Below are 12,327 nucleotides of genomic sequence, written 5' to 3' on the forward strand. Positions count from 1 at the left end.
ATATTAGGGTATTCTAAGGATGCAGATTATCTGACTACCTTAGTCTCATTATATATTAAAAGACTCGTTCCATCGTTAAACGGTGGCTGCTCCTCTGCTCAACTATATCTGGCCATAGTCCGTCTTTGGAGGTTCTTGTTCTTTCTTTGGTCATTCTATCTTCTTTCTTTGTACCTGAAGGTTGGTGTTACAGCAGTTGTTTTTACTTTGCTTTGCTGTTTTTAGTCTTTTTAATGTTTTTAATTGTCATTTGAGAATCCAGTGAATCCAGGTATTTTTAGTATTTAATGTATATTTTGTCATTTTTCAGACTGATGATGCACATAGTCATGTGCGAAACGTTTCTTAATGAATATATCTTTTAAAAAACATTCATGTGTCTTCGGCATTCCTGAATTGATATTGAGGGTCACACTGCAGATAGTTATATATATATATATATATATATATATATATATATATATATATATATATATATATATATATTATTATATTGTATATATATACATACATACATACATACATACATATAATATATATATATATATAATATATATATATATATATATATATATATATATATATATATATATATATATATATATATATATAATATATATATATATATATATATATATATATATATAATATATATATATATAGATATATATATATATATATATATATATATATATATATATATGTTAACAGGTAAACACACGTAAATATTTCTGCTTTTACGTTCCCTCCTAAACTGTAATGAGCGTACTTCACAAGAATTGTTCACAAGACGATTCGTGTATGATCAGCTGTTAAGTATATATATGTACTTAATTTAGATTTAGTAATATATTACCCATCAGTACTTTTGCAACATCTCATACCATCATTCACCATTACTTATGTGATACCACAAATTTCCATCCTGACTTTTAGCTTTCTATTACGGTTTCCTTCTGGAGGTGTGACGGTGTCATGGATCATTGCAGTTGATTTTAGCTCAACAGTTCATGTATAAGTTCTTTCATTTAAATCATGAATATAAGTTGAACTACACCCAAATATGCATTAATTACCTTCTGTTGGGTGCCCCCGAAGTACAGTATTAAAATAGTAGAGTTAAGCAAAGTTAACAACTGACAACAAAAAAGAATAAAATAAACTAGTATGGTTATATCAAGTGATTTATTCAAAGAAATTATTCGAATAACTTCGGACAAAGATTTATTCTAAAGGACACTCCATATAAAATACTCTATCCAGTTATGTCTGTAGCCCAAAGGTCATCAAGTGTTTAGCATTTCTCGTTGGTTGAGGCAGCCTCAGACACACTTGAGTCCTCATCCCTCTCAGTTTGGCAAGAAAGGCATGGCAGTTTCTTCTCCATGGCTGCTCGGTACTTAGGATGGCTGATGGCATAAACAATGGGGTTGTACACAGCATTGGCCTTAGCGAAAACTGAACCCCAAATGGTGAAGAGAGGTGTAATCAAAGGCTTGTAGTTCATGCCTACAATATTGATTACGAAGTAAGGAGTCCATGCCATGAACCACAGCTGAAACAGTCATGAGAGCAACTTTAGCAAGGCGGCATTCATTAGATGTTATCTTTTGGCTTCTGGGTCATTTCTCAGAGACTTGACTCCCATCTTCTTGGCCTGTTCACGCATCTGTTTCTCATGAGTGCAACAGCCTTCAAGATGAATGTGTAGCAAATAAATGATGATGAAGAGTGGAAGGACATAGCAATCGAAAGCATAGAAATACAGTAAAAGATGGCCCCACAGATCATCACTGAGGTAGTCGGTACCAACAGGCAGTCATGTTACCTTCAGGGACATACCTGTTGAATCCGAACAATGGAAGGATGCACCAAATCAAGGTGTGACCCCACACATAGAAAATTCGCAGCAAAGCTCCTGTTTTTGTCAGCGGTTTGCAGAAATACCCTTCACAATAACGTTGTAACGATCAAGCGTGATGAATACCATGGCCCAAATGGAGGCACAGCCACAAATCGAGCCTATGGCAGCATAGATCTCACAGAAGAGGCCACTGAAGGCCCACATCTGATAATAACAGTTTACTATAGTTGGAGGGACCATGAAAGACATTATGATAAAATCAGAAAATGCCAGACTTACAACAAACATATTTGATGGACTCCTGAGAGATTTGGTGCACATGAAGACCCAGATAACGACAAAGTTACCACAGACAGCAAGAGTACCCGTAACAAACATGAATACTCCAACTAGGCTGTACCACAGAGGGTTCATGGGAGGGTACTGGTACCAGTGGTTGTGAATGTAACCCAAGAGCTCTTGTGGAACCCTGTCGACAACGGTGTAGTTACCGTATGGGTTCGTAGAGGCCAGGATGTCACTGCCACCCATGTTGGATGATTCGTCCCAGTAGCCCATCTGAAAGAAATTCGTCTATGCTAAGATTTTGGAATTTGAAATTTACTTTTTAATGCCACTGGTTCTTTTTCAAATAGTTAAACTTAGTTAAATGTTATAACCAGTTATTTGAACCAACTGTGCCTGATTGGCACTAATTAGAATTGAAATATTTTTTCTAAAATGAACCTCCACAGGTTTCAAGGTGGTAATGGAGTAACGAAAATCATTAACATAGATAATGAGCAATTTAACTAATTTGCTTGGAGAATTGTGTGCATGCTTTAATAATTACAACAGTCTTTATTCAATCAATATTTAGTGACTGAAGTACTTTTGAACAGCTTGGCAGTTTTTACAATTAATCTGCATTTTATTAACGTTTAAGTACTAGTCTTCATTAAAAAATGATTTGTTAAGGGCTGTCTACTATTGATAACACAGTTTTATGACCTTTCACATGAAGAAATCCTAAATGTTTTATTCTTTGGGTATCTTACAGCTGTATTTGAATTGAACAACAATAAAAGCAATGCATTATTTATATTTTCTCCTTTCTCTTGGATACCTACTTTGCAGTCGAAGCGCTTCGAGGGGTCGAGAGTAACCAGCAGCCGTCAGGAACAGGTTCCCGGGATTCTGTTCCAAGTGCTGCTGCGGCTGGAGTGTCACTGTTCCACGAGCAGGAGGGGGTTTATATACCTGACTTCATGCTACCGCTGAGTTCCCCCATGTGAGTGTGTTCAAAAGCCAACAACAGAGCTTGGTTGTTGTAAATCACCCGAAAGGTTACGCAACTTTCTTTAGGGTGACTTTGAGGATGTTTAAGGTTTCTCTGGGAAATAATGACATGCTCATAAACAATCGGAGTTATTGTTGTTTCATGTAAATAGATGACAACAGAATTCCCAACACTGCTCGTTTTGTCAACGGCCGGTCAACCAATTACAAATTTCTCATAATTTCAGCAACTGGGATGTTATCATGCATATTTCTTTTTTTAATATTGAACGATTGTTTTTAAGCTTTAACAGACTTCTTCGACATCTTCGTCCCACTTTAATTTTATAACGAAAAAGATACGTTAATCTTTTTTCCCACCTTCATATCATGGAAACTTAACCACCAGCCCAAATCGCCCCCGCCCCCCCTCCCCCCCCCCCCACGAAAAAAGGTCCACTTGTCTGTTGCAAGTAGAATCGCTAGGCAGTTTTATTTTTTAGTGATTAGATGTTCCAGAGACAAATAAATCACTTCTCTTAAAACGTGAGAATAAAACTAGCGTACTACTGACGTACGCATTCCCATACCTCAGCTTGAGTGAGGAGTTTTTACGAACTTACAAGTTCAAAGCAAATTTTTCTTCATATTTTTTTCAAGGGATTTGTTGGGCATTCGATCACAAACAACTCGAAGTACAGCATTCGACTCTTCCATAAAGAAAAAAAGGAACATTATTTTCATGTACTATAGCTTACCTCCATTACTGCTGGGCATTTCTGATTATTGCAGCAGTGTTCATTATAAGATTATTATTATCATTGTTATTATTATTAAGAACACGAACCTATTCATATGGAACAAGCAAACAGGGGGCCACCATTGACTTGAAATTCAAGCTTCAGAAGTATGAACTTCTATCACCAGAAATACACATCGTTCACTCCTCAATGGAATGCCGAGAATCGAACTCGCGACCAACAAGGTGGGACGCCAACACCATACCAACACGCCACTGAGGCGCCTTGTCAGTTATTGTCAGTAACAACGAAAAACTCGACATAAAATAATTGTGATGGTAATCTTAGACAGGGTATAAAACATATGAGTAAAATATAAAGGTCTTTTTCCCCAGCTGCATGCTTTTATGCAGCTGGACTCAAACTAAATGAGTTTGTACTTTTCACTCACAATTGCACAAACGAAATCCTTAAAAACTATTTTTTTGTAATTGCTTATTTTTATTAACAAAACTTTTTTTTTTGTACACATGATCTTCAAATTGACTCAGTATTTTTCTATAGAAGACACCCTTTACGCAAAACAAAATCGTTTGAATTAACTTTTTTTTTTATATACTTTATTTCGGTTTCCATTGGTGATACCACGGATAAGTAATAAGATTAGGTATATATACATCTGACAATATTCAAATTAATTTTGTAAATATACATATTGCACAATGTTATGTTGACTATAGGAATACATAGCAATTATAAGACTCGAATGACGAGTATGAAAAAAGAGATTTGCAAATATTTTGTTTCTATCAAGGATTCTCTAACTTTTCAGACAAGAAAAAAACAATGGCCGAATTTTCTTGACTGATAAACTATCTCACTGACTAGCTGCAACGACCATTTTTAACAAACTTACCTATGTACTGACCTCTTTATACACACACACACACACACACACATATATATTATATATATATATATATATATATATATATATATATATATATATATATAAAAGATATATCATTATATATATATATATATATATATATATATATCTATATATATATATATATATATTAATATACATATTATACATATATTATATACATTATACACATATATACGTATGTTTATTATTTCATTTAGGTAAGTACCATATCTGTATGAATGTGTATGTATAACGACATATGTATTTATGCCTATTCTATCATTCTCTTTCCTGATGTCGAAGTATGAATACCACCACTAACGATGATTATACTATTAATATGAGGAAAATCTGTGATATTATGATTATTATCGTTCTGATTAACAATTTCATTATCAATTCACTATCAATACTACATGGCCGAGTGCACAGAAAAGCAACGTTTATGAAATGCATTTTTATTCATTTGCTAAATACTGGTCTTTATCCACACAAGCCCTATGAGCGTTTAGTGAATTTCGTGGGCATCTGAACTATACTTTTACGTATCCTTGAAACTCCAGGGTAACAATGGTTTTCACAGTGTGCGTTAAAGTGTGTTTAAGACTTAGTACATATTTCATGTTAAAGGAAATGTGAATTGCGGCATAGAACTATATTACACCATAATATTTTCATTTGATGCCCATTCCCTTAATGTGCACTAATAGGCGTTTGAGTTAGTGAAACAAAATAAGAACTTCATACACTGCTGCTACCACTACTACCAACATCCGAGTCTACATTCATAAAGTATTTGGGCTGGCGTCTAGTAAAGTACGTCATACGACAGTGCCAATGAGTGGGAAGAACTTCAGTAATGACGTTTTTATTAGCCTCTATCTACGAGCCTGCTTAGACTCGGCCAAGTTCCCTTTAAAATTATCTCTGATTTACTCTACGTGCCTTAATTATTAACGTTGATCATCATTGCATATTTTTGCTAATTATTGTGGCTTTAAATAAGCCATTTCCCAAATATGATCCATATCAGAGTTATGTAATGCTCACTCATGTCATCAAACTTGACAACCTTGTCCAGGAGCGATAAACAGCCTAGACCGCATTCTTATGCTAATAATGCCAACTAACATTCCAGGACGAAACGCTTTTTTTTTTTTTTTTTTTCCTTCTAGTATAATTCTTTATATACTCTGGCCTCCTGCAACCTGTTTGGATCATCTATATTGCGTGGAGGATATCGCAAAATTTTATTAAGTTTGCAATAAAAGTAATATAACTCCATGCTCAGTAGTGCATTCAGCATTTTAACACATTTTCCAGGCAACTTTACTTTGAAATACAAAGTGGCGTATTTCATCTTCATCCCTCGTTTGTTAAGGCCTGTCCACACGACCGGGCCTGATCGGCGGACCTCCCCTAACTAACGGGCAAAACCGTCAAATTGCCGATGGGTCTTGCAGCAAAATCACCATGGTGGTGCCCGATGGCTTGAGCTTCGACCCTGGCAGACGTACGTTAACCATATACATTCTTTTAATGAGACATTCTTTGCACCATATTCTCTTCTTTTTCATCACACACAAAGCAATTATCATGCTACACAATTTCTTCTTCTTTGCGGCAGGCACCATGTTTATCGTACCGCACTGAACGCACTACTGGCATCGTCGGGCACACCACCTCTCCATCGCCTCACCTGTGTAGACAACATACACAGGACAGGTAAGCCCGCCAGAATTTGCTCGTCAACCCCGGAGCACGTCGATCAGGCCCGCTAGTCCCCTTGGAGTTTCCTGCCGTTATCGCCTGCTTGGAAGCACAACTTCTCTTTCTTAAATATATCATACATACAGGGGTTCACTGTCTTTTCCTCATAAAAATCCATGTGGAGTTGATATGCCCGTTAATTATTGCAGTCCTGGATTGTAATTGGGCAATTTAAACTCGCGTTAGCTTTGAATGCATTAGATTTGCTTATACTCCAACCTTAAACTTTATCCAAAATCACATTTGTAGCGCACAAATATACATTACACTAACTGCATTATAATTTTCATTAACCTAACCTCGGGTCACTTATCACCAAACATCCAACCAAAGAAAAACCCTAAACATCAAACTTAATTTTCCCATTTCTATCAAATCCCACTACTTACTGAAGGACAGCCTTTTAACCGAGATTCCAAGTTATTTCTTATATTAAATTGTACAAGGGATTATACAGGTTACCAATCCCATTTTTTAAAATTTTATTTAATTTCTTGTTTTAACCAACGCATATCTAGGATCTTGTCAGTTTCACACAAACACCCTTCTGCCGAGATTTGGATGGACCGAGATTTAAGGACAAACCCAAGCACTCGGATCTAATTTGGTTAACTGCCGAGCCTTGAGCCATACCAAATATTTTTACCCTAGATGGGAGAAATGTTTTAAAGACTTAACCTCTCAGCCATCAGAACACTGACCACTACAGGATGAAATTTCAAAATAAAGTCAGTCAATTTCCTTTATATTCATTAACAATTTGATATACTACAGCAATAATCCAAATTAGAACGATTAAGACAAATCACTAAAAATCTTATCCTTTAATCTTAAAAATATCTTTTAATCTTAAATGTACATTTTAACACCTTTGTACCTTTTTTCTGCCAATCAGGGTCAATTTTATGTGGTTACAAACATTAATTACAGGATGGTGCACACACTGGAATCTTCCTTAATCATGATTCTACGGTCGCAGAGTTTATCTCAAAACCTGTTTTATCACACTTCAAAACTAAACTTAAATTAGGAAAAACTCATTTGTAACAGATGGAAAAAGAAATATTCTACGAACTAATCCCAAAATTGCTCCAAATCCTTGAGTCCGCTGTTCTAAACCCCTCAGAGCAAGGTCACTTAAAGTCATGAAAAGCAAATATTTTGGATAAAACTAAATTAAAAGCAAACCTCAATACAAAGTACAAAAAATAAAAACGTGCACGGTTCCTCATTACGCAAGTTTTCTTTTATGCAAAATAGTTTCGAATTACAAAATGCATAAAACATCAAACACCTAAAACCAAAAAATACTAACATCTACCAAATATCTCAAAGTTATAACCATGGATTTTAAGATAAATAGACTTCATGATTCAAGAACTAAAAATGAGAAGGGAGCTTGAAAACTAGAAACATTAATCCAGAAGCAATCATTTTACAGTTTTTTTCTATACAGATCGAACTAAAACTGAAAACTTAAGTTATGAAAAACTGACCAAACTAATGTATTCCAAAAATAGCTTTTAAATCACAATTTTAGGGTTAGAAGTAACTAAAACCAAAGTAACTAGACCCAGAGTGGATTAAGCCAATAAATTCAATAACCATAAAAACAATATATGGCAAAGACAACTCAGACCAGTTTTATACAACCCATCAGATTTATACAAACCATTGCATACAAAACATTAAGTGCGACGCTATTCTACTGAAATTATTAAATTATTGTTTAAAATATTACTAGTAATAGTAAAGTTAAAACTAACTGTCACCTGCAACAACAACAACAAAAAAACTCCAAGGGCTCGCACAGTAGGCCACCAAGCCTACTATGCAAGACCTATGGAGCGCCTCCACCCAATCAGGGGCACCGCCCCCGATGGGGTGGAGGAAAAGTAAAAAATATTGGATATTGAAGTTCTGAAGATTCTCGGGATAGTAGTAATTTCTTTTTTCAAACCAGTCTTGAGTATTCATCGTAGCATCATTCCCTGAAATGTTTAAAGAGCATTAGAAAGGTACAAATATACCACACACAAAAAAAAACAATCTAAAGCCATTTAAGTAGTCTTGACAAAATTGTTTAAAGTATTTTCTTCAGGTTCACATACTAACAATTTTTATGTTATTGTCCTTGTAGGAAAAGGGTTTTCTTCATAATTAAACATCCGTTTAATGCAAACAAATCTTTAAAAGCCTTGCTAAAACTAGTTGTGATGAACTAGGTACACAACAATGAGAAAACTTTAGCTTTACTTTTTATTTCTTACTGTAATAAACCACATTCCGACAAGCAGGTCCTCAGCAAAATTTGATAAAGATATAATATTTATACTACAAATCAAAATATTTATCCTAGACTTATCACAATGTATTAAGAGATATACGGACAGGAAAAGACATCTTTTACGCAAATTGCACAAGCCTATGCATTAAGAAGAGAGTTCACGGTCAATAAACGAAATTGATACTTAACTTAAATCAACCCGAAGGGACCACAAGCAGACAGCGAGGCGGGTAAAGTCCAAGTCGGTGTGGAACAAAAGAAACTACCTCAACGGCCGTCACTGAAACCAACCCATAGCGTCAGACTTCAAAAGTGAAAATTTTTTTTTAAAATTTTTTTTTAAAATACTGGATAAATCCAGCAAAATTGCCCTAGAAATTTAAGCAGTGCTTCGTCTAAAACACACATTAAACTATATGGCCATGGTACAAAGAAAAGATTAAAAAAAATCTTAACAGAAAAGTTTTCAAAAATGTACAGCTGCCTTGAAAATGCACGAAGTGACGACAAATAAAATCATAAAGCACAAAACCTTGAAAGGGGACTCAAACTACAATGCTAACTCTAAATACTGTCAAGTAATACCTTATTTCTTGTCAATTTTTTCCAAATCTAAGTTGAACTTGGAGCAGATGAACCGAAATGGATAACCGCCGAACCACTAATCGTACCGAAATATCTACCAGCCATAGAAACCAACTGTCGAAATGAAGAGAGAGTAGAGACTTCACTGACCTAAAATCAGCTTTCGATGGACGTCACCAGACAAATGCGCTGCGCCAAGGACCCTGGAACCGCATAAATTCAATATTCGGTCGACACAAACTCGCGTAAAGGAAACCAGCGTCTTCATTTGAGTCGTTCCAAAAATAACCTACTATGAGATTCAGGGCCTCTGTAACACGGTTTTTTGGACTTCGCTCCTTGTCAAAGCATCGGGTGTAGCTGAAAGTTGACATATGTATATTTTATAGCCACACACAAAATTTGTCAGCATTATCAATAACCTAAACCCGATCGTTTTGTTTAATTTTTATAGAGTAAAAATTGTCTAGCCGACGCCATGGCCAATGATTACGAGCCAAGAGTCGAAAAACATTCATTACGTAAGCAAAGTATACAAAACACCTGTTGGCGAAATGTTGCGCCGCCCATCCACTAGACAGAAACCCATTCACCTTGTTCCATGGGGTTTGCTACGTTTCGGCATAGCCCATTGGCGCTGCCGTTTCGGCTTGGCCCGATTCGGCGTCAGAAAACTAATAGCACTATTCGGCGTAGCCGTTTATGGCGTCAAGATTGTTTCGACGTCTTTGTTCGATTAATTTTTCTAGAAATGCAACACGTCCTTTCAGAAGGTTCATGGGTATGTTGATTCAACTGGCGAATCACTTTTCCATCCTTCATATGTAATCTTACTTTACACCGATCTTTCTGTTCACATCGCCAGAATTTTAATTCAGAATCACTCTTGCTCGTTGCATCAAAAATAAAAGGAAAAGGTAGCTATCCATCGTGAATCACTTTGCTTCTTCCACGTTTTGTTAAAATATCTCCTTCCATTTCGTACAATAGGGGTTAGACGACTGAAAATTCTAAAGCTACCAAAAAGTAAATGTAAAAAAAAAAAAAAAAAAAACAATTGTTAAAATGAGAGCTAATGCGCTATAACGACGAAGTATCTATTTGATGGCTAAATGTCGTTTACAGCGACAAAGTAGTCATTTGACGCCTAACAGTCTCTCCGCCGAAAATTTCTATATGCCAAATCGGCTAGCCGAATCGGCCAAGCCGAAACACCGACGCCAAAACGGGCTACGCCAAAAAGTCTTTATGAATGGCGGAACGATACATAGATGTGGGTGGGGTATCTGTGCTAGCGTAGTAATGCTACTGTAGCAGTAGTGCCGCAACAGTATAGCAGTAATATACATGAATTAAACGTTTAGGCCAACTGCTGGGATCCTTGAGGATCATTTAGCACTTCTTACAAACTACTCGAGAAATGAGTCTTTATAGCCAGAAGTTAAATTTTCTAATCCAACAATGCCCATGATAGCCTTCAGTGTTATCCTGAATTATAACGAGGCCAAAGTGGGTGGAGCCTCATGAAGTTATCATTCTGACGATAATTATTGGTGAAGGTTTAAAGCCAAAATACGGTACCGGCTATTTTTTTCTCAGTAAATAGGTAGATAGCCAATATAAATAAAAATTGCATTACATTGGATATAGCAGTTATCAATCAAGCTTGTACTATGTTTTTGAAAATTAACCAACTATTCCCTACATCTTGTCAATCTGATTGTGACCTATAAACTAGACTGTAATTCTTAGGAAACTTAGGTTGGGAGTTAGACTAATAATCGAAGTTTTTTTGTATTTATTAACATATTTTGTTGGTTTGTTCATTATGACAATTATCAGTGGAGAGGTGGCAGAGTTCATAAAGGGTGTGCTGCTTTGCTTGTATTTAAATTTGTTTGTCATTGTTGCCAGAGGTATAGCCTTTGTTACGTATAGCCAATCATCCATCGAGAAAGAGGGGAAGAAAAATGCTGTCATAAGTTACGTAACGAGTGCGTTCGAAACCTTTTCTCTAAGTAAGTAAGTTGGCCCGTCTTCAAAAAAAAGTCACTTTTGACATTGTAAGTACCAAATTTATTCACCTAAAGTAATGCAGAATACAGTCAAAATTTATGTGTAGATATAATGTGTGCTCTGAATAAGCGTTATATTTATGAAATGCATAGATACGTTATTGCGAAAAAACCGTGTTACAGAGGCCCTGAATCTCATAGTAGCCTAGCCCACAACAGATTTTGCGTGACGAACACCGATGGACGAGGGAAATTCTTTAAACAAAAATCTAACTTGCACGATAAAAATTATTTTGTGGATTTCCATTATGGTACATTAATGTCAATCATAAAAAAAAAAAAAATCTTAAATCAGGATTTCAAGGGATCGGTTCCAAAATAATTCTGAGTGAAACTTCTGTCGAGATCGAAAGTGATAATATTTTTATCTGGTATCTTCGAAAGTCGACTTTTCATAATTGTAAACAGTATCAACTGCACAGTCATTCTTTATAAACCGAAGACTTATGTCAAACAAATCCTTTTTAACTCTCTCTCTCTCTCTCTCACAGACGGCCGATTGGTTTTCCCTCCTCTCCATCATCGAGTTAAATTGAGGAAAACAGATCCAGTTGCCTTGTGAGGAAGTGGGAGAAGATGAACAAGCTAAGATACAACTTCCTAAGCAGTTTTTTTTATTCTCATATTTATTTCGTATATTTCCTTAACTGCACATTTTACACTCAAACCCTATCGTCAACAACAAAATCTTCACAATCATTTTCTTAACGATATTAGAATATGGAGACTTTATCATATGCTGAAGAAAAAAGCCTGCTTCCCACTCATTCTTGTTCCTATATGTCCTTACGGTAGGATATCTGTTGGGTCTTCCATTA

At 35.7% G+C, this 12,327-nt stretch overlaps 1 protein-coding gene across 1 annotated transcript; it reads right to left on the reverse strand.

The window, feature by feature from the left end:
* Positions 1–1,294: 1,294 nt before the first annotated feature.
* LOC135199644 (rhodopsin-like) lies at positions 1,295–2,395 on the reverse strand. The gene is made up of 2 exons (XM_064227802.1): positions 2,144–2,395; positions 1,295–1,555 (listed from the first exon to the last, which is right to left on the reverse strand). Exons 1-2 carry the CDS (start codon positions 2,393–2,395, stop codon positions 1,295–1,297), a joined length of 513 nt encoding a protein of 170 aa, XP_064083872.1.
* Positions 2,396–12,327: the final 9,932 nt, after the last annotated feature.

The sequence above is a fragment of the Macrobrachium nipponense genome, chromosome 26 (assembly GCF_015104395.2).
Source record: "Macrobrachium nipponense isolate FS-2020 chromosome 26, ASM1510439v2, whole genome shotgun sequence".
NCBI classification, from domain to species: Eukaryota; Metazoa; Arthropoda; class Malacostraca; order Decapoda; family Palaemonidae; genus Macrobrachium; species Macrobrachium nipponense.